Source organism: Melospiza georgiana, chromosome 9 (genome assembly GCF_028018845.1).
Source record: "Melospiza georgiana isolate bMelGeo1 chromosome 9, bMelGeo1.pri, whole genome shotgun sequence".
In the NCBI taxonomy this organism is placed as follows: domain Eukaryota; kingdom Metazoa; phylum Chordata; class Aves; order Passeriformes; family Passerellidae; genus Melospiza; species Melospiza georgiana.
This window is the reverse complement of record NC_080438.1, coordinates 27,842,843-27,866,213: the sequence shown is the minus strand read 5'-3', so window position 1 is coordinate 27,866,213 and position 23,371 is coordinate 27,842,843. Positions and strand designations below refer to the sequence as shown.

Sequence of the window (23,371 nt, the reverse complement as noted above, 5' to 3'; positions counted from 1 at the left end):
ATTTTATCTGCGTGTCCTTTCAGTTAATATGACAAGGATTTTCTGTAGGTTAAGTTAACAGAGAACTCTGACCTTGGGAAAACAGTCTTCTCAGTTTAGGTTTATATGGATTCTTGTAAAAAAATAATCTTCTTTTATTATTTTAACAAACACAGGTGATGAAACATTTTAGGTGGTTATTGCACAGAATAGAGTTTTCAGGCTTCATAAGTTTTTGTTGTTCAGTTCTAGCACAAGTAATAATAGTGATTTTATTTGTAAAGTATCATGCTTTTTATTTTTAGTGGGGAAAAAGTACCTTTTTCATGGCTCAGTTTCAGCAAAGATAACCCTCCTTTTATAAAATCCATGCAGTGAAAAATAATAACATATTCCATTTTAGTAGCCCCTTTATTTGCTTCCTGGTTGTTTTCTCTGTTTAAAAGAATGTCTGCAGATGAAGTGGACTTTGTTCAGTCTTTTTTCCTCAAGGTCTTCAGGGGAATGTTTTGCTCCTTTGTAATGAACCCTTGTTAGCACAAAGGTAGTAAAACCACGTGTATAATATTGGCAGATCTGTTCTCTTCCAAGCCTGAAGCAGGGCCAGGCTGAGGCACAGCTCCTGTCCTCTATCTTGATTTGCTCCAGCTGCTTAGAACTTCCTGGAATTAGGTTAAAGTGTCCCTTTAGCACCCATATTTCCTCCAAAAAGGATGCAGTTCAGTCATCCTTGCAGTGCCCAGCTGCCAGACCCTGCAAGCAGAGACCCCTCGGGTGCTGCTCAGCTGGGGATGGAGCTGTTCCTTTCAGGGAGTGAAGGCATCCTTTTAAAAGAGAGTCCTGTCTGCAGGACACTGATTTGCAGCTGAATTGGGATTCTTTGGAAGCCTCACCCAAGGGCAAGAGACAGAGGTGATTGCTTGGGTTGGTCACAGTCGCTGCTTTAGGATCTTCTCTCTGGCTTGCAGTGTTTGGAGGAGGGTTGGCAGTGATTTCTTTCTGGTTGCTCTCCAAGTGACCAGCTCTGGAACACTGGACTGCTCTGCAGGTGGCTCAGCAAATGTGTTAAAATTTGTAAAAATTTCAGCACTCAACTTGGTTATTTTGTCCTGCTTCTTCTCACATACCAGTAGGCATTTTGGATTCAGACATGGTCACTTGGGTCCTTGTGCCATTACAATTCAAACCATCTACTCAATAGCTGAAGAAGTCTCCAAATTTTCCCAGTTGGGGAACATTTCCTTTTCTCTTACTTGACATAGAGTTAGCTGGTGGGGCTTGCTGGTTTGTTTTTATTGTATTTCCTTACTTTCCCCACAATTCACTCTCAGTCTCCTGAGCTCCATCCCAAACACTTTGGCTCCTGGATGCCTGCTCAGCTCCAGGAGCAGAGGAGCTGTCCTGATGTGCTGATCCTCCGTGGCTTTGCGCACACCAGAGATGTGCAAACCCCAATTCCTTACCTCTGGAATCCTGCCTGGCACAGGGGTGTTTTACTCCTTGTCAGCAGTTTGCCCAAGGGTGACTGCCAGCAGTAGTCTTTTCATTCCTGCCTCCTGCTGCCACTTTGACAATAGGAACGGCAGCAGGAGGCAAAAATGAAAGGACCAGATTGAAAGAAGCACTTTGCCACTGTTGTAATTTTGAAATTGATGGCGTTTTTTAGCCCAAAGTCTCAGGAAAAAAGCTGCTTTCCTCTTTGCCTCCTATTGTTTTTCCAGCAGGGAGAGACATTCTCTGATGTTGCAGAGGCAGTGGGAAGCCAAAATGAAAATAATTTTCTTCCTGAAACATTGGATAACAAAATGTGAACAATTTCAGCAGGGAAAGAGTGGTTTGTTTTTTTCTCGTTGAATGCCATGTGGTGAATACTGGTATTTCCATTTGACTACAGAAAATAAATAGCAGCTGCTTTTCTTATTGAGTTAATGTGATCTTAAGATAATTTCTAGACACCTGTTTACCTTGGGGTTTTTTTTTTTTAGCATAACATTTTCATTCTTTTCCTTTTTCTGCATGAGAATAGGTGTTGTAGGGTGGTTGTATTGTTCACTTTTGAGGCCATGTGTTGCCTTTAGTGCCATGCCCTTGGAGCCAGCTTTGTAAGGCAGGAACTTACAGTTCTGCACATTCCAGAGTTGTGTTTTACACCAATATTACCAGAACTACTAATAATCCAGATGTAATTCCCAGGGCCACTAATTCCCTTTGAAGAAGGATGAGGATTGTTCTGCAGCTGCACTGACATTTTCTGCTGCAGTCTTTGCTCAGTGGGGTCTGAAGTGGTTCTGGGGTTTAAGTGATGTGGGAGGTGGGGCTGGGGAGCTTTAATGCTTCAAGAGTGACCTTCACCTCCTTCTCTTCCTGAAGAACAAGTTCTGTGATTTGGGTGAGACTTTATTTTTGCTGGGAAGGTGATGCTTTGTGAAGGCTGCCCGAGAACAGAGGCTGGACAGAGTTAAAGAATAAAGTTGGGATTTCTTAGGAGGCCTCAATGGATCCACCTTGGGCAGCAAAAGAGCCCAGCCAGGGCTGCACCCAAGATGAACCAAAAGGGTCACAAAATGCACAACTAATCATGAGATCTCTCACTTTTGTAAATTTTGGTCTGTTTGCACATTGGAGTTCATTGTCCAATTCCGGCTTTAGCCTACGAAGTCCCATCCTTGTTTTTCTCTCTTCAGCCCACGTTGTTTGTGCTCTTGGGCTTGACATTTGGATCATTTGGTCCCCAGCTGGAGAAGGAAATGTTCTGTCTCCCTACTCTCTGCACAGATCTCACCATCCCCTAATGTGAACCTCAGAACTACACACTGAAGCAGCACAGAATCTGAAAAATATAAAAGCCAAAAATTGAGGCATCAAAGGCAATCAGTGGAGGAGCACAAGCCCAGCCCCCAGACCGTGCATTTTGCAGATGTTCCCAGCCTGGTGTGATGCACGTTCTGCAGAGCACTGACAGCTGGATGAAGTTCTGCATCGACACAGGGGATGGCTGGGAGGGGAGAGGGGGCCCTGGCACCTCCCAGTGTGGTGCAAATCCCCATTTCTGTGCCTGCACTCAGCCCTGGTGCGGGGGGACCACAGTGCTGTGGCAGGAGAGGCTGAAGTGTGAATCAATGAATGGCTTTGTCCTCCTGCTTTAGCTGTTACAGGCTATTGCTCTTGTCTTTGGGGACTCTAGTGGCTGTAATTAGTTATCTTGAATGGAAAGATTTTTTTCTCTTATTGAACGTGTGAGAAATTTGGGAATGTTAATCAGCAGAGCATAACCTTTTCTTAACTTGCTCTTTTTATAGTCCTGGGGAATTAACATTTATCATAGGGCAGCACAGGAAACTGCTATTTGTATGAAGTGAACTGATTCTCCATTCTTTCTCTTTCTTTATACGTTAAAAAACCTAAACTTTTTAGTAGGCTCATCAACGGAATATATTTTGTAGGCTTTGAAGTGTAAATTGTGAATTTGTGTGTCTCACAGGACTTTGGGGTGCCACATGTAAGTATGTGCATGTCTGTGTCCTGGATTAGTAAAAGTTTCATTAAAATTGTTCTTGAAAACTGTATAGTTAAACCCAGATACAAGGAGACATAAAAACAGCTTGATTATTTTTTTTCATGAGTTCTGAGCTCTTACAGTTCTTGCAGGATTAAAGAGGAGTCAGGGAGATCCAGCAACTCTGCGGATCTTGTTGCAAGTTCACATTCCAAAATAATTAATTAGATGCTTATCTGTAAATGATCAGTATTCCTTATGTTGGCTGATTTTTCATCTGCTTTAAGGTGCTTCTCAGTGCTGTGGTGGAGCTTGGAAGGAAAAGCAATTCCATCTGACTTTGCTCTGCCCCAACAAGTTCCGATTAGGTTGGGAAATGACACATTCTGGGTTATTTAGCAGCCCCTGTGGACTGGGCTCTCCTTGCTGCTTTGGAAGTCGTGTACAGAGATTTTGGCAGCAGATGGTATCAGCTGAGTGCCCCGTTGGGACTGCTTTGCTCGTTCATGTGAGCACAGCTGTAACAGGTCCTTTGGCTTACAGAGTGCTGGGGCTTTTACAATGCCCCTTCCAAATGCAGTGCACATATTAATGCAAATTAAGGATCTCTGTAGCATCAGTTACCTTTTCTTAGCTGGTTTTAGCTCAGAAACAACTACTGATTCCCAGGCAAGTGGATAAACATCTGATGACCCTGTTTTCCCAAGGGCTTTATGTACCTGACATTTTGATGTCTGTTTGATTTAAACATTTACCCAAGCTTTAAAACATGGGGTGAGCAAAGATTGCTAAACTATCTTCTGTCTCCTAAGAGGAGAGTCCACAAATACCTGTCTTTGCCCTTCCCCTCTGGTTGTCCAGAAAACATAATTTTAATTCTCTAACAGCAGAAAATGGACTGCCAAGTTTCCCTGGTTTCACTTTTGGTCATTCCCTGGGGCTTGCTGAACAAGGTTAGTATCCTAAAATGAAGTTTTATTGCAGGGTCTCATTTCACTTTAAATCAATGTAGAATTTGGAATTTCAGCTGCTTCTACACACAGTCTGCAAAAGACTCCTTTACAAAATGACTTTCAAAGATTTATGAAGACTTGCATGGTACAGAGGCTGAAAGGAAGTTTAATTACATTCAGCTTTTGGTCATTTCTGTGTCTGAGGATGTGCCCATATTCTGTCATCTCAAAAACCATCTAAGAAAATAAAATTGATCAGTGAGCCTTCTGGCTAAAAGGAAAATGAGTGCTTTGTCATCTGCCCGTGGAGCTGGGTGCTCAATCACTGCCTTCTCCCGGGTGCTCGGCCCAGACTCTCCATCACTGAGGTCTGTCCCAAGTTTTAATGAAACATTATTTTATACTGAGGCCTCCTCTGTAAATAGCAGAACCCTTCCCTTGACATACTCACTCGGACTTCATTGTAGTATAAATAGATAATTTAGTCCAGTCCATGGAACCATTTTGCTTTGGAGATGGCAGAATGTGCATCATGTTCATCTTGGATTAAGTGTTACAATAAAAACTTGACAAGTGCAGTCACTGTCACCTGATGAACAACATCTGCTTATAAAGCTGATCAAGGACAGCAAATAATATGGGAACATCTTATTTCCTTGCAGAGGAGACTTGTTTCTAGGAGTGGGGCTGTGTAGGTGCCTTCAAGTACAGTAATTCTCAGGCTAATAATGCCAGAAGCCATAAAATCTCTCAGTTTGAGATTTTGTGAACGGCAGCTCTGAACGATTGGGGACCACTGCTGAGATGATAGCCTGAATGATGATTGAGTTTTCCTGGAGAGCCTTTATCTGTGCTTAAAAATGGAGGTAATTTTTTTAAATTAAACCATAATAGAAGTTCATTGAGCCTTCGGAGTGGTTTCTCTGTCCCCTCTTTACGTGGTTTATCATTTTCTATATAAGTATGCTCAATCTTTTTGTTCAGGACAAATTGTGTTGCTGTCAAAACAGGGCATTAAAAGCACCCCAGAACAACACCTTGCAGACTTTTTTAGGAGATTTCCTATCAATTGGTGAAACGAGAAGTTTGCACTCAGGTTGTGCTCATGTACTGTGACCGAGCTTTTGTACAGCCACTTACATAGAAAGAAGTGCTTATTCCTCACAAAAATTTAACATGCTTTTTTGGGTGGTGTCCCCATAAACAGGTTGTATTTCACTCCATCACTAAGTTTTTTCAGCTGCTAGGGATTAGCCTTGATCACTGAGATAAAGTGTGAAATCCAAAGTATGTCTTAATTTAAATTAAGACAGCAGTGCTTGATGTCATGAGCAAATCATGCTGGGACTGTGCTCTGGTCACTTAAGATGAAGTATTGATCTTGAAATTAAACTCTCAAGTGTCTGTCCTTTTTAAAGAAAAAAAAAGGAGTTTAAAATGGCTAATTGCAAGAAGCTCTTTTGAGAAATGTTGGTAGAGGAAGAGAATGCTAGTGCTGACATGAGAAGGTTAAATTTTGAGCACACAGACTGCTAGGTGCAGTGTAGTTTCTTTTCTAAAATGTTATGTTCAAACAGAAAAAGGATTTTATTTTTCTGTGGCAGATCCGTGGATGCCCACAAGAGGGTTGGGCAGTCGTGCTCCTAAAGACAGTGAGGAATGACCCAGCAACGCTAAGTTTCCCAGTTCTAGGAGAAAACTGCAAGAATTAGATTAGCAGATGCCAGGAGAATCTGAGAACTTGTTGGAGGTTCTCAGCTTTATAACCCCAAATCAGCATTCTGCACTGAACTTTGTTGTGGTTATGAAGAAAGAATTGCTGGGTTTGTGATATCATGATCCATCCCTTTGTGTGATGGATCATTTTGAGCCCTCTGTGTTGGTCCTGAAGTTCTGTGAAGGCACTGAGGAAAATGTGCTGTCAAGGAGAGTAATCAGAGTTATCTTCATGATTCCTTTCAGTTCCTGCTGTACTGAAGGGCACATTTAATTGCATGTGAGTATTTTCTCTTTTACACCTGCTTATGTGCTTAGGGGCTTTTTTCTAGTGAAATCTGTAGTTGATTAAAATTGCTGTGAGTTTTCTTGGGATAATTGACACCGAATGAACCTGTGCATCATGTGTGTGTATATGTGCAAATAGATAAAATTATGCATGTATATATATGTGATTAGGTGCATATATATGCACAGCTAATGGGAAATACCTTTCACTTAACAATTAATTTAGGATTCTTCAGTCTGTGTGGCATCTTAGAGGTCATTCTGCACCACAGTGTTTTGTATTTTCCGCTGCGTTGATGCCATAAAAACCCATAAAAATGCTAATTGCCCCAGGAAGATGTAAGCTGTTTATAAGTGTGTATGGGATTGTTCTTCAGCCTTGTGATACAGGAGGAGGTGTTATTTCAGGTTTATCATTTGAATGTGTGCATAATTTGAATGGCTACAAGTTGGACAGTTTATTAGTTAGAAAAGAAGTAGAAAAGAAAAGACAGCGCTGTGTCGTTCTTCAGCGAATTGATTGCCAGGAGCATGTTATTGACTTTGGTGATAATATCATTATATATTTTACAGTCGTAAAATCAAGAAATTCAGATGATGCCCTGAGGGCTTCACACATTTAAATAAAGGATATTGCCATTTCCAGGGTTATTGGTTTAGATTAGCGGGTGCTGCGAGGAATGCTGAGTGTGTTGTGGCAGGACAGAAAGAGCAACAGTGCTCTCACTGAAGAGGGGCTTTGCTTTATTTTATTTTTCTATTTGTGAAATGCACTCACTTACAGATCCCCTGGGAGGATGAACAACGTTTGCTCTAAACTTTAGCATATTAATACAGTGTTAGCTTGGTGTTGTGTGGGGCTGAGAGCTGAAATCAGGTGTAATCCTTGGCTTGTACCACGAGTGAGGATAAATGAGGGAGCACTCACAAAAATACTCACACAGTGCCTGGGAAGCAAACCTGGGGTGAGCTGCAGGCTTCAGAGCAGCGTCAGAGTCACAGAACTGACACAAACACATCTGTCCCTCTTGGTGGTAAAAGTGCAGCTTCCCAGGGAGCCCCAGTGCCTGCTGCTGGGTACAGGGAGTGCCTCTGGAATTCGGCTCGGGCTGCTCCATCCTGCATCTTCCACAGTAGCTCCTCTCCCTCTTGGACTGCCTGCCAGCCACCCCTTGGGACTGGCTGGGCTTGAGGCACAGGGGTTGAGCACTTGGGGTTTGGGTTTGGGGCTGTCTCCAGCTTGCTTGAGGGAAGCCCAGTTTAATTAAGGTATAGTGCCTTGAATAAAAATGATTGATTGCGTTCCAAACCTTGTTTATGGACTTCTACAGTAGCTTTAGTGAGATGGATAAAGTACCTTAATGCTGATGATGCTGCTCAGCCTCTCTCCACTTCATGTGGGAGCTTGGGAGCACATTGCATCACCCAGCTCTGGGCATTTATTGTTCTCTTAAAAGAGTGGAAAGGTCCAAGTGCAATGTCACAGCTCTGCAGCAAAGGTCATGTTTCCCTTCTCACAAAGATGCAGGGGGTCCAGCTGGAACATGTATGGCTCCAGGGTGTGTGGTGACATCCACAAAAGTAGATAAAAATGAAATAATTACTCTTACGTTTACATTTTAAGGGCCTCTGAGGATTATAAATCTATACACTGCAAACAAAACTTTCCCTGGATCGAGATCAGCACCTTTTCTAATTAAAAGTGATTGCCTTTTTAAACTGAATTTGTGTGACTTCTTAGTGGGTTTTTAGCTTCTGCTTTTTTTTTCTAATTTTTTGGCATGAGAATGAAATTTATTTTAATTTTGATAATCTTGTTCCATTTTGGATTGTGAATTGCTTGTGTTGAGTTGGGAAGAAACACCCAGGTTATTTCTTATGTAAATTCTTCTGCTTATGAAAAACAGACTATGAAAGCATTTTAGGGCAAACCATTGGAAAGCACCCATTGGTCTCAAATAGTTTTGATACAGACATTTAATTTAGGATCATTTCAGAATGATGTAAAGGATAATGGTGTAAGTTCTTCTGAAGAAGAACTCTGGGGAGATTCCTCCCTGTGCAGGGGGCAGGTGAACAGCTACAATGGACATCAGCTGCTTACCCAGAGTGATTTGGCATGGGTGCTGCTCTCTAGTCAAGAATTGCTAAAGCAAGATTTCAGGAAATGTGTTGTGGAGACAGGAGTGGTTGTCATTAAACAGGGGCTTCTAATTTTGCTGCAGATCATGGCCTAGTAATGATTTCTGATCTCAAGCCTCAGTGTTCCATAAAACCTTCACAGATGACTGTCCCTCTTTGAACCATGGAGATGGTACCTAACCCCAAGATGTGGCTTCACAGTATTGAAATAAAACTCAGCTCTGGCAGTAAGTGCATCCCTGTATCCAGAATAATTTTCCTTCCAGAGGCTGGGACCCATCCAGTGTGGTGGCAGGGATGGCTGGAGAGGCAGGCTTGATGGCAGAGCTCCCCTGATAAAAGCAGAAGCTGCAAAGGAGCAAAGCTTGACTCTGCTTGTTACATGGAAGGAAAGATTCACTTCCCTGGGCGTGCTCCTGGCATGGGCACAGCCTCTGGTTTATTGGTTTGATATTCTCACTCCCCCTCCTCTGAAGCCTGGGAAGAATTACAGCCTTGTAATTCAGGCAGCTCTTATTTATGCAGTTTCAAATACTGAAAGAACCTCGTTCAAGAGCTGTCATTAAAAACCCCACCCTTTTTTGTTTCAATGATGAGATGTTTATGACAGTCTGGACTATCTACTTTTCAAAGTGTCCAGGGTTCCAATGAAATATCACCCTCCCAATAAATCTCGCACACCTCATGGGTGCTGTAAAATCAGCTGCACTGACAGCATCACGTGGTGATTTCCCAGGCAGGTAGGGAGTTTTCACCACCCAAATTTGGGAATGTGGGTGAATACAGACCAGAGGAGATGTGGGTGTGTGCTGAGGAGTGGTGGCTTGCCCACAGATGGCTGGCCCACAATATAGGGCAGTGTGCGTGTGCACTCTGCGTGCTCTGCACGGGACATATGCTCTGGGCTTTCACGGATGAATTTGTGGTCTCCAGCAATTTGCAGCTTCCAGGACCGTGGTTTCAAATATCTACATCATTTTCAGGCTGATGATTTTTCCCAGTCATTTATCCCAAAAGCACTTCATCCTGCCTAATCTGGGTCATAATTGACGTGGGACTCGTGCCGAAGCAGACACGGCCGTAAGTTGTGTTTGAGTGGGCTGTTAATGGCAGGGATTAATAATGCAGTAAAACACAGCAGAGGCTGAAACGAGTATAAATGTTAAAATAACAGATGAATGCAGGGTCACAGTCACGACTTGGACCCAGAAAAGACTCTTGAACACTTGACATGCTCCTGCTGTCAGCTCACAGCTGCCTTTGGCTCTAACGGAGGCGTGAAGTTGGAAATTTCAGCTAAGGAAGCTGTTGGAATTGGATCGTGTTTATTGCAAATCAACAGGATGTCTTTGCAAGTATAAAAGACATATGGAAAAGTCCACTGTTATTGTTGTACTTTGTTGTGTCTCCAGATGTTTTCCCTCCTGCCCTGCTCCAGAGGCTGAAAGTGGGAAATGGTTTTTCATTGTTTCTAGCTGATGGTGCCAACATCTGCCTTGGCGTTTCCCTGGGGAACAATATTAGCACTGCTGAGAGTTTCTGATTCATCACTTGTGTCTCATTTGCCTTTTTTTTTTTTTTTCCTTTAAATACAAGATAATGTCAGAGCATGAAGTTTCAGCCCTGCTCAGTTATTCAGTTATTTTGAGGGGTAAGAAATCAGGGGAAACACTTGGGTGGCTGCTGAACTATCACAGCAGCACTTCAGAGCCTCCTTATTTTTGAAAAGCTGCAAATGAGGCATTCAAACATTGCTCTGAGCTGGTGTTTTTCATTGAAAGAAATAGTATTTGTGAGCTCAAACATACTTGAAGATCTCAAAATGCTTAAAATAGCTCTGTTTTCTTAATATGCATTTAATCCATCATTAGTTCCCAGCGCTTGACTCTGAGGGGAAGGGAACCAAATGAATATCTTCATTTGGAAGTGCTCTTTGCTGATCATATATGCTCATAATGGTATTGTAAAGGCTTAATTCCATAGTTTAAAACCTAACTGGTTGATCAACTTGATAAGTGTGTAAATTAGCAAAGTTGGCTGAAGTGTTGACTGCTAATGAAGGTGCTTTTAATAGAAATGCAAAACAAAATAGAATTTTCCCCCAAAGCTTCTGTACTATTTCTTATCAGTAAACAGCTGTACAGTATCAGATCATATTAATCTTCATGTACTAATAAAATTTATTATATTAATGATACTATTTTTTTAGTGCTTTAATCTGACATTTAAATAGGAATGAGCTCTGGAGAAAGTTTTTGCCAGAATTCTCAAGTGTAGACTAAGACTGGTTCCTGACCTGTTTCCCCTTTATATCAGACTCTGATTTCTGGTTCATTCTTTTACATCAGCTGGAAGAATCTGACCAGAGCCTTAGGTGGCAATAGTGTAAATTTTAGCAATGTCTGTCCATGTTTAGGGAAGGTTTCTTTTGAGAAATCTGTTGGGTCCAAGAAAATGAAAATTGTGTAATATCTCACTGTTCTGCCTGCTTCTTTGTGCTTTGGCTGTTGTTTGTTTGCTTGCAGTTATTTACAGCTCACTCCTGGGTTTTTTTGAGATCCTAGCAAAAAATTCCACAGGCAGCTGCAAAATATATGTTTAATCAATTTTAGGAAGACTGATTCCCTAACTAACATTTTTCTTCCAGCTGAGACACAGTAAAAACTGTTCTGCAGATACTCAGGGAAGGGGGGGGAAAGTTTTCCTGACAAAGATGTCTTTTTTGTGGGTTGTTGTGGTGTCATGGTCATGTGGTTCAGGTAGTTTAGGTGCCTTGGTGTCATGGTTTAACCTCAGCTGACAACAAAGCACCATGCAGGCACTCACTCCCCTCCAGATGGGGGGAAGAAAATTGGAAGGGTAAAACTGAGAGAACTTGTGGGTTGAGATAAAAATAGCTTAATAGTTTAAATACTAGTACTACTACTACTACTACTACTACTACTACTGTAATGAAAAATAATTTAATAGTTTAAATACTACTACTACTACTCTACTGCTACTACTGTAATGAAAGTAAAATAGCAGAAAAAAGAGAGAGCTAAGAAACATATTTTTTGCCTTTTTTAAAGCTTCTTAGGGTGAGCCTGTGAGAGCAGCTTTTGCCAGTTATGTTATTTCTGTGTATGTTTCTGTGCAAAAAGAATAGAACCAGGAGTTTTAAAGCATCAGTATTCTACAAACAAAGAATACAATTTGGTATTTGGGTTTCCACCTCCCAAGTGTTAATAGTGTAAATATTGCTTTTTGTAAGTCATTTTGTAAGGAAATAGTAGCATGTTTCTGTTAGAGTTTTGTTTGCAAAATGCAAAATTCTCCTCATTAGAACTACTCATACAGATCACAAGTTTTTTACAGAATTCACAAGGTTGGAGAGAGACCTTCAAGATCATCGAGTGCAACCCATGCCCTGACACCCCAACTCAACCCTGGCACCCAGTGCCACATCCAGGCTTTGTTAAACACACCCAGGGATGGTGACTCCACACCTCCCTGGGCAGCCATTCCAGAACTTTATCACTCTTTCTGTAAAAACTTTTTCCTAATATCCAACCTGTATTTCCCTTGGTGCAGCTTGAGCCTTTCAGATCCACGAGCTGTGATTCAGGTTTATCTCTTACTTCTGTAAAAACCTGATTTGTGTGCTGCAGATTTTGCATGGCAGCAGTTCCACTGCGAATTCCTTCGCGGTAGCGAGGCCAGAAGGTTTTACCGAATGAGCATTTCCCTCTAATTCCACTGAAATGTTTGGAGTTAGACCTGATTTGCCGCTTGGCTGTGCTCCTTCACTCGTTCCTCCTTGCCCTGCTGTGGGTATCCTCACGTGCATGTTGTGTTTGCAGGTCAGGATCGCAGCGAAGCCACTTTGATAAAGAGGTTCAAGGGTGACGGTGTCCGCTACAAGGCCAAGCTGATCGGGATCGATGAGGTTTCTGCTGCCCGAGGGGACAAGTTATGCCAGGACTCCATGATGAAGCTCAAGGTGCAGTGAAATGTTACAGTCAAATTCTCAATGTTACAGTCAAATTTAGCCTGAACTTGCACTCATTCTCCTTTCATGACACTGAGCCTTAGTCTGGTTAATTATGTATTGAAATCAGTCAATTTTGCATGAACTCCTGCCTGGTGTTGCTTATCCTGGTTTAATTTTAATACATTATCTCTGAGTTCTGTAGTTACTCCGTGATTGACACCACTGCAATTTGTCCACAAATTACAAACAACACACTGCAAATTGAATAATTTTATTATGCAAAAGGGGAAGTAAATGACTGTGGAGGAAAATGGGATATCAGAGCATTTTCTATGACATTTCTAATCAACTACAGCACTGCCTCTGGCTGTTACCTCCTGTGAGTGACGGGTGTAGGCAGCCAGATTTGGGGGGAGCTGGTGTCCTCCTGGGAGGAGAATGTCTTGCACTAGCAATGGAAGGGCTGATGTGTTGCAAAATCAGGCAGTGCACTGAGAGGATGGGGCATGAGAATGTAAAGAGGAGTCCCTGGCGTTTTGGGGATCAAATGAAGCCATGGCAAAGGCAGATTTGGGTTGGAGTGTAGATAGAGTCTGAAGTACCAGAGGTGTCCAGGATGGGCTCTCTGGAGCTGACAGATATCCCTCTATGGCCCAGTCTCTCTCAGAGAATGAGATTTCCTGTAGGAGTCGTTCTGTCCCTCACCCTGGGACATGTGGAAGAGCTTGAGTCACTGGGAAGGAAAGAAGGAAGGAGAGGTGGTGTTTTCCTGAGTGCCCTGTTGGCTGTTCTCTTCCCATCTCCCCTCTGCATTGCAGGGTTACAAACCAGGTCTAGCAGCAAACCCTCTGCTGCCTTTTCCCTTTTATTTCTCTTTTATTTCTCTCCCAGCCTAGAGAGCTGATGGATTTTCCATTGCTGGTTTTTCAGGAGGAGAAATCACTAAATGGTGTCTGGTACACTACCAGCCCACAGGGTTCCAGTCCATCCAGGAGGAATGAGTGACTTATTAGGGAAGCAGCATGGAGTGACACTCAGCTTGTGGTTCAACAACCTAAAAGCAAGATCTGGGAGATAATTTACAAATCACTTTTATGGCAGGCAGAAATTAATCCGCTCCAAAAGTTGCTCCGTTGGCGTGTGACATCAGCCACAGTATTCCTGCCTGATTTAAATGTGTGCTGGGTGTTTCTCATCATTTCTCATCCTGGCACTGTGGGGAGAGTTGTCACTGTTCTGCTGCACAAACCTTTTTGTCTCTCTCTTCCATGGATTAATATTTCCACATTTCCCAGGTGCCTAATACCTGTTTGCAGGTGCCAAGATTAATCTAAACAGTACTGGGAAATGACTAAAACTTTAAAGGAAGGGAGTGTGAGAAATTAATTTTTGAGGGCAGAGCATTAATTCATGGGTTTTGGAAACCCAGTGTCCCCTAACAGGAATTTGAGGCCACCCATAAAGTCTTGGGGTGGCTTTCAACATCAGATCCTTGTAATGGCAGCAGTGAACATCTTAAAACTTAAGTTAATTGTTCTTGAAACACTGGAATTGCAGAGAACCAGATATAGTCTAAATATTTTCATTTCATTTAGGAGTACAACTGTTTATATTTGATCTCAGTTCAGTATTACTGGTCAGGGCAGGCTTCTGGAAACAGAAGTTACTGTTATCATTCTGCTGTGGGACAATAATGCATGAGATGGTATCAGCAAGTTCTCTTACAAAGTAAAGGTCTGAGATCCTGAAAAAAAAAATTACCCTCAATAGTAGTTTGTCACAGCACAGGTGTAGTTTGATTTTTAAAATAGGTTTCTTCTAGAAAAACCTCAATTTGCTTGTACTAGATGAGTGTGAAGTAAGCTAAATTCATTGACATTTTCTGTCCTCTGCTGCTTGCTGGGGTTTTTTTTTTTCCTATTTAAAAAATAAATAAATAGAAGAGCTTATAGCTAGGAAAAGTGTGCTAGAAATGACCTTCAGCTTCCATGAAAACAAATTTCATGGAGGATTAGCTAGTGCAGAGGTTGGGAGTTGGAGGACATTTGAAATGCTCTCTGGGTAGCATAAAGAGATGTGGTACCTTGAAAAAAAGGAGAAAGCCAGAAGAAAGGGGGAAGCTGTTCCTGGAAAACATTTAAGTTTTCCTAGAAAAGGGGTGAATTTTCCTAGAAAAGGGGCGAATTGTCCACAAGTAAATCTGTGGCACATGGGAGGGTCAGGAAACCAACTAAAACTGCTCTTTGTTTGCACAGGGAATTGTTGCTGCGGCTCGATCGAAAGGGGAGCATAAACAAAAAGTCTTCTTAACAGTTTCCTTTGGGGGAATCAAAATCTTTGATGAAAAGACAGGGGTAAGTAAAGTTGATTGTGTGCTGAATCTTTCCCTGGTTCCTTTAGAAGCATTTTCTTGCTGGGCAGTGGAATCTCACTGGTGTAAACACACATAAAGCATCTCAGAAATTTGGTAAAGGGTTATCATCCCTTACATCACTTGCAGAGTGTACCTTTTGTATTGTCAGTGATACAAAAATTACATTTTGTATAGAATGAGAGGTAAAAGATACTGGAAAATTTGAGGTTGTCTCTGTGAAGCAGCAACTTCCCCAGTAGCATCTGGTGGAACAAGTTGCAGAGACTTTCATGCCTTACACAGTTTCTGCCACAGCAATACCATGTTTGATTTTTTCAAATTGCTCTAAAAGAAGAAACCTAAGCAAAACATTACACTACTTGGATAAAAAGCAACAACACACAAACTGTTTTAATCATAATTAAGAAGATTTTTACAGCAGTTTAAGCTCTGCCTTGAATTTTAAAAAGGTCTTGATTTAATCTTTTGGAAGATTAACTATTTAACACGGTGCCAGAAATAAAACCCTACTGATGATAGATGAAATTATCTTTGCCAGTTAATTTATATTATTAGAAAATCAATGTCATTGAGCTCACTGATACATAATACGAGTAGTTAGTAATGAAAAGCTCATTTGGGATGTGTTGTGTAAAGTATCCATGCAAAAGCTGTGCTTCAGAGGGCATTGCTGGGGTTACAGAATATGGGAAATGTCAGAATTAGGGCTGTCAGTGCAAATTGCACCCCAACCACAGTTGTTTTCCTGAGATTAAAGCTTTTTTATGAAGGAAATAAAAAAGAAGAAAGAGAAAGTCTGTTCCTTTTGCACTTGTCTCTGAATGTTTCTCAAACACTGGAATTTTTTGCCTAGAATAAAGAGGGAAGAGAGGACTTGTTTTAGAAACAAAGGTATGCTTTATTCCAGCTGCCTCTCCTGCACACTCTCCTGTCTGCAGAAAGCGAGCTGGGGACGTGGGAACAGTCTCCTTCACTTCATAGCTCTGACATCCCACACTCTAAATCTGACATAACTACATCATCCTTATAGTAAACCTGTCACTCACCCACTGAGGCTTAGAGTGAAACCCTTAAATCCACCTTGCAGATGTCTGCCCCCGAGCTGCCCGAGTGATGGGCAGGACTATTGAGTTGTCCTTCTTGCAGCAGGGCTGTGACAGAGCCATGTGGGGAGCTTTCCACAGCGGTTTTTTACGCGCCGTTGTCAAAGCACGAGAGTCGTGCTTCCCATGCCAAGGGTTTGGAGCAGAGGTGCACAAAATCCTCTCTGCCAGGTCTTCACAGCCACCAGCCCTTGGGCTTTTTTCCCAGCTTGGGTCTCTCCTTGTCCCACAGTTTCACACCCTTGTCCCATTAATTCTTTGTCTCTCTCATCCAGCCTGTCTCTGCTTTGCCAGCCTGCGGTTGTCATCTTGTTCCCGTTCCTGCTGGAAAATCCCAAAAGCTGGCAAAACTAGGGGTTGCTCAGCCCAGGTTTTTGGATGGGAAGAAGCTGTAAAGAGCTGGAAAAAAATTATGTTTCACTCACACTGATCTTCCAATTTCCATAGTAAACTTCAGAGTTTATGAAGTTTGGAGTTTGGCTTTTATGCAGCAGGGAAGAGTCTGGATAATCTTGCATTTGCTTTCTCCTCCTTTAACAACCCTCCCTGTCCACCACAATGCTTTTTCCCTTGGTTGTATTTCCATGATTTTGGAATTCCCAGAAAGGTATTTTGGAAAGATTATTTACCTTTCTAGAGTGTCCTTTCTTAACTTCTACCATTGTCTATTGCTGTCACGTCTGCCCCAGCTTCAGCCCAATGTGATAGAAAAGAATAAAAATATTCAGGAAAAAAAAAGTGGGCTTCTTCATGTTGAGTGTCTTGTAGGCCGCCATTGGATTTTAATTTATCACAATAAAAAATCAATTTGTAGCTCAAAACTAGCAAATTTTTTTTAAAAACTGGCAGTGTCATAGCTGACTTCATCCAGATGATTTAGGGGAATTGCTCCGTAATTCGTTACAGATGAAGGGCTCTGGTTGGGTTACTACTGAAAATGATAAGCAGGGTTTTTTCTTCCTCTACTTTATAGCACTCCTTAATATGTTCCAGACATAATATTCATCAAAAAGTATTGATTTTAATAATGGTATTATTCCAGCCATCAGGAATTCTGCCCTGTGAGTAAATTTATCCATGAAGGAGATTGAGTTGAAGGTGGAATATCATTTGGAAAGAATATATCTCACCAAGAAAAATGCAAGAAGGATTTTGCTGTGAGTCTGCACTGTAGATGCAGTCCAGTATGGTTCATCTACAGCACTGCAATAGAAATAATAACAATCTTTCTTACATTCCATCATTCCATGCCAGGGATTACCCTAAAGAGGTCCCTTCATTCCACTTTCCAAGTACTTGTCAGTGTATTTAGAACATGATAGCAAAAAATTGTATTTAATATGACTAACAGGATGTTCCCCTGTTGTGTGTATGCCAAAAATTGTCATTACACATCGGGTTTGACCCTATTAATCTTATAAATGCACCTTTTTTTTTCAGCTGTCAGATATTTTCCATCCATCCCATTTGCTTTCTCCAGATAATGATTGCTAAATATATGCCTTACCTGAGGGATGTACATTTTCTTTTAGTTTTTACTGTAAAAAAACACTGCCATAATTATTGCTGAACACGAGACTTGCTCTACCCAACTTGAGAGATTTCCTTGCTGCATATTACATGAAAATAATTTTTTTTACCATTTCTTCTGTCACATCCATCTTGGCTAGACCTCAATACTGCAATATAATCTTAATTTATTTTATGGGAGTTGTTTTATATCTTCAAGAGCACGATCTTCAGACAGCAAAAATACAATTGCATTGTGTTATTTAATATTCTCCCTTTTGGGGTGGGATGTAGAGATTGGTGATTTGCTAAGGAAGCAACAAAAGCCATGGCTGTGCATATGGAAGGAAGTGCAGATTTTGTGGAGGCCCAGCAGTGTTGTTTAGCTTTTCCTGGATGTTGTTTTGTTAATCACACACATCAGGCCATCTCCCTGCGATAGCTCAGTGATGCTTCATTAGACCTGTGTGACTAATCTGGGCTCTGTAAAGAGCCTGTAATTGTCTCATTGTTTATTTATGTGGCCATAAATCTCTGTTTACTTGCAGGTTCCTTTCCAAAAATGTATTTGAAACTAATAATTAAATCCTCTGAAAATGCTTGGGAAAAGATTTCCATCCACCTCCATGCAGTGAGGTTTGCTTTCAAACTCTTGTTGTCTCTAATTGCAAAATGCTGCCGACTTCAATGGCAAGCCCCTAAACTGTGAAAAAGAAATAAGATAAAAGCAAGAAATTACTATTTGGCTCTAAGCAACGAATTCTTTCTGTTAAAGTAAATTTTTGTAATTGCATGGATTGCAGATGGCCAGAGTATGCTGTAAAATATAGCTCTTTATGAGGTATTGTATAGCTAAATTATTTATCTGGATTCCTCCACTGGCCAAAAATCAGGGTAAATCAGTGTCAGTATCTTGTTTATTTATGTGAAACACCATAAACAGATGGATTGTAACCCAGTTGATGAAAATGACAGTCATCTCACCAATTTTTACCTATTTTGTAGCTCCCCAAAAGTGAGTTTCGTTTGCATTGCCTATTTTCTTTCAGAGATGTTGGCCCCTATCCTTATTGAAATAAAGCTCTTGGGCCCAGTCTGTGGGATTGTAACATTTCTAGGAATACTCTGGTGGGGTTTTGGTATTTATTGCACAGAAGTATTACAGTGTGTTACTCATATTTCATGAATTTGATCTGTAGCCATTTTCTTCAGGCTGGTTTTCCAGGAAGGAAAACTATGTGTATAAATACATTTATTTCATTTTAACTATCTATTCTTGTTATCTATCAACCTTCATTATCCAACCTTCATTATCTTTGCTGAGAATTTGATTTTATTTTATTATCTTAGAGGGTTTACCTGCCTGAAGTGGTGTTACTCAGTGCCCTCTTACCTGTAGCATTCTGTAAAAAAAAATTAATTTATCTCCACAGAACTGGTGATGGTGCTTCTGCTTTAAATCTTAATGACATCCAAATAAATAATACACGTGGTGGGAGGTTATAATCCTGTTGTCCTCAGAGCGTTCTGTTTAACTGAGATCTTGTCATGGCTCTGAAATGTTCCAGCCAATATTTTGGATGCCAGCATCTTGCCCATCTTCCTGAACCTCTAAGCTCTCTTGACCTTACAGTGCAGATTTCTCAAGTTAAGCATTTCCCAGCATATTCTGAAGCTTTATCAGATGTCTGCTGATAACCCCTGGATTTGCTGCTCTTTCCTGTGCAATGTGAGTGATGGTGTTAATTATGCAGATAGATTGCTAACAGGACAGCTAAACTTGGCTGAAAGAGAAATTTTAGCAGGATTGAAATTCTCACTCTTGGCAGAAGAGGCCTCGTTTGAAACGTACCAAAGGTACTTCTTGACTTTGCTGGAAATCTGTTGGTTCTGGCATCCCTGGCCAGAAATGGAGGTACAATCCTGGATCTGCAGTCATTCCTTGAAGCACATGTGCTGGAGCAGATGAAATGTCAAACTGTCACAGTCTCTTTCACTGAGCGTCTCTGAGGCTTTAAAAATAGAAATAAAAGAAGGAATTAATTTCTCCTGCTCTCTCCTCGCTCCGCAGTGAGCAGGAGAGATGGGGTGAGGAGTTCACTGAGTTTTGTGTTTGCCACAGGGTGGGATGGGCCAGGAGGATGCTGGTGGTCCCTGCCTGGGGCTCCCACATTGGGTTTTCTCCCTTTCATGGCTCTGAAACTTGCCAAATTCCTTTCTCTGGCTGATCTCAGGTGCAGCCCTCTGTGAGCATCTTCCCCAGCAGCTGATCCCACACCAAGGCCTCTCAGCTGATCCCCATTGCTCTTATCTCTGGGTTTTACCTGTTTTCCTAGATCCCCTCCTGCAGTTTTCATCTGGGATTTCCTGTGTGCTCTCTGTCCTTGACCTCTGTTTTTTCTCTTTGCTGTGCTTTTTGCCAGAATGATTTCATTTTTAAACATAAATTTGGTTATTGTGTGGAACCAAGTGATGCCAGCTCTGTCTTCTGCTCCAATCTTGATGTGTCTCTCAGCCCTTTCTTTGCATGTTTAGCCAACAGCTCAGGCTCAGTGAGGCTAAACCAGGCCTTCTAATCCTGACTCCCAGGGGTCTCTCTCTCTGACCTCCTTTTCAGAGAGCTGAGCAAAATATCAGCATCATCTCTTATTCAGCCCTGTACATTCAGCAGTGTTTGGCTGCTGCTGTGTTTGCGTTGCCACACCCAGGGTTCCTGCAGATCTTGCAGGATTCTTCTCACCTGCTCTGAAATACAGCATTTACTCTCACACTGGGAGTTAAACCCAGTCCTGCCTCTCTTCGTGTCGTGTCTCAATTGTTATCCCTTTCTTTGTCCTTGACAAATTTGACTTTTATTTTTGAAATCCATTGTGACTGCCAGGATTGCTGCCTCAGCTTGTTCTTTTGATCATGTCACACTTCCCTTTGCATTCCTGGGCTGGATCTGCCTTCTCTCTTTCATCACCCCATTGCTGAATTGTTTTTTTTTTCCTAGCCTCTTCATGGCTGCCTTTATTCCTCATCAGCTTTTGAGGAATCAATCCATAGTACCAACTTTCACCATTCATTTATTCAGTTTTCTTAATAAATGACTCTCAAATCCTTTCCTTCTCTACCCATCATTTTTTGGAGGAATTCTTTGCACGTATTCATGCAGTACCTCCTTATTTTTTCCTTAAAATACTCCCATGCTAGAAGCTTGTTTTAAACCTGATGATGCTGAGGAGCTATTGCATTCCTGCATCCCAGAGATGTCCCAAGGGGCATCTGGCCTTTAGCTCTCAAAGGTTACTATTTAAATATAGATATATATATTGTTTAAATTGTATAAATACATACAATTTAAACTTGCTGGGATTACCTCTTAATTCTTTCTTTCCTTATTTTTTTAATCAGTATTATCTATTTATAGGAACTTTTTTCTGTAAGAAATGTTTGGTCTTGGACCCTGCTGAGGACTTGTAAGGGCTGCAGTATAAAAAATATTGCATACTAACAAAAAAAAAGCAATAACTGTAAAAGAACTAAGTCAGGTTTTGCACGTAGAGTTGAAAATGGTGACATTTGGGGCCTTTCTTTGTGCATTGTCCACAGCTTCTGCCTGCAGAAGATCCCTCTGAGCTGACTGGGAGTCATGCCCTGCTCCCTGACACTTTCCATCTTTCTGCTTGTAAATATGACCAGTAAAACATGGCATTTACTGTTCTACACGCAATAAATGTGTCTAATTAGAATATGGCAGAGGAGAGGACTTAAAAATCTGTGTATGATTCTTAAAAGGTATTTATAGACCCTGGTACTTCAGAAGGGGAAACAATAACACATTTCATGGACATGTGGCAGCTAGCAAAATGTAAATGTCAGAAGAACCTACTTCCTTAATTACATCCCTTATTGACTATTGTAATTCATTCATTATTGGCCTTCCAAACTGGGCCCTGGGCAGTTTGGATGGTTCACAGTGCTCCACAGGGATTTTTAATGGCCACAAGCTTCTGGATTTCTCTTCTTTGGATGCTCAGTTTGCTGGATGAGGGTTTTAAAAACCCTTAGGTATCGTGGCAGTGCTGTTACTGTGGAAAAAAAGAACCCAAAAGGCAAAATGTGGATGTGATTGTGCATATTGTGAAGTCTTGGGGATCTAGAGTTTGGTTTGAGGGCTGAAATTTCTCTTCTTTCACCTAGATGAGGGAAAAGCTCTGAATTCAGTCTTCTTGTTGTCAGGATATGCAGAAACTTCCTTGTGAGAATTCTGACCCTAATGGGCATGAAGATAAAATAAAGCTATTGCAGACACATTATCCAAACTGAAATAATTTGTGCAATTTTGTTGTAGCTGTATTTTTTCAGTGTGAAAAGGGTAAAAAGTTGATTGCTTTCAAAAAGGCAGAAAATGAGATTTTATGAGTTTAGTGATAGTCTCATTTGGCCTCCTGATGTTTAATCCAAGCACCCCAGGATTGAGTTAAGAAAGGGAAATGCTGCTTACATGCATGCTGCATTATGGTATGGAGAATCTCACTGTTACATAGTTATAACAGTGATAAATAGCACTTCCAAATAGTAAATATTAGGAATATTAATGTATTCCCAATTACCATTTGGCTTCCATTGCATTTGGGGGTGGGTACTCTGTCTATAGAGCTGCTATAGTAAAAATTACCATGCCAACAGTTCTGGTTTTTACTAATTTCAATGTTTGATATGCTTAACCAAAATTTGGGATGGATTTTGCTAAAAGTTGAAAGTCAGTGTATTTGTTGTTATGGATCCTGTTATATCGTGGAGCTGCACAGCATCTCTTCCCTATTGTCCCATGGCAGAAAACTCCAAGTATACACTTATATTGGGAATTTTTTTGCCTGTATTCACTACCCTTTTGTGATCCAGATAAATGAATCTCCAGCAGAGCCACATTGCTTTTTCTCCAGCTGCAATTTAGTCTTATTAGAAGAGCACCCAAAATACAGAGTTTGCGTGCAAGCCCCGGTGGTTTTAAGCCAGGTTAATGCATCACACAGCAGAAGAAAATTTCAGGCCCATTTTCAGCACACCTGGAATTACAATGGCAGGATTTCAGACTGCTTGGGAAAGGATTTAGCAGGAGAAGTGCTGACATAATAATAGCACAGGCAGCTGAGATGCTCTGAAACCTCCCTGGAGAGCAGTGGGGGACATTCAGCAGGTGCCAGAACAGAAAGTTACATCCCCCCCTTTGAAATCCACTCTTTTTTCCCTGGAGATGGCTGGGAAGCATTACACCCCAGGAGTGCTGGTGATTTTCCCTCCTATTCAGAGCATTTTTATCTGGTGGGCTGTTCTGCAATTTTGTGTTTGCCCTGGTAGGAGCAATAGCACTGTCACTGCTCCTGAATTCCTGTGGGCTCTGCTGTTGTGGGGGCAGATGAAAGGGGGGCAGGTGTCCTTCACTGTCAAGGGTAATTAGAGGGGGAAACTACAGGAAAGGATTGGTTTTAAATGTACATGGAGTTTGCAGGGTGATGGTAATAGATATTTATTGGAAGTAAAGTCGTTGGGTGATGTTCTGCCTTCAGGAGCACAGGGAGGTCAGCAAGAGCATTGTTCACTCAGATAGTCCATGGGAATGAGCAAACACCATTTTTACCCCTCTTAGTTTATGTAATAAGGTCCCTGTGGAAGGAGAAGAGGAAAGGCCACTGCCACTGGATGCCAAACACAAATACCTGCTCTCATCCCTCTCCTTCAGTAGAACAAGCCATACATTCCACATACCAGTAGATCTTTGCTCAGTGCAAAAACACCTGCTCATAAAAGCTGTCCTCCCAAATGAGATCCCTGTACTGCTGACCTGTCTGG

At 41.5% G+C, this 23,371-nt stretch overlaps 1 protein-coding gene across 12 annotated transcripts in view; it reads left to right on the top strand.

The window, feature by feature from the left end:
• The window catches only part of DAB1 (DAB adaptor protein 1), a 413,827-nt gene that overhangs the window by 345,386 nt on the left and 45,070 nt on the right, over positions 1-23,371 (top strand). For all 12 annotated transcript variants that reach the window (XM_058030141.1, XM_058030142.1, XM_058030150.1 and 9 more), the window contains 2 exons: positions 12,417-12,556; positions 14,803-14,901. In XM_058030141.1, the coding sequence (XP_057886124.1) occupies positions 12,417-12,556; positions 14,803-14,901 (239 nt within the window). The remainder of the gene's footprint in view (positions 1-12,416; positions 12,557-14,802; positions 14,902-23,371) is intronic.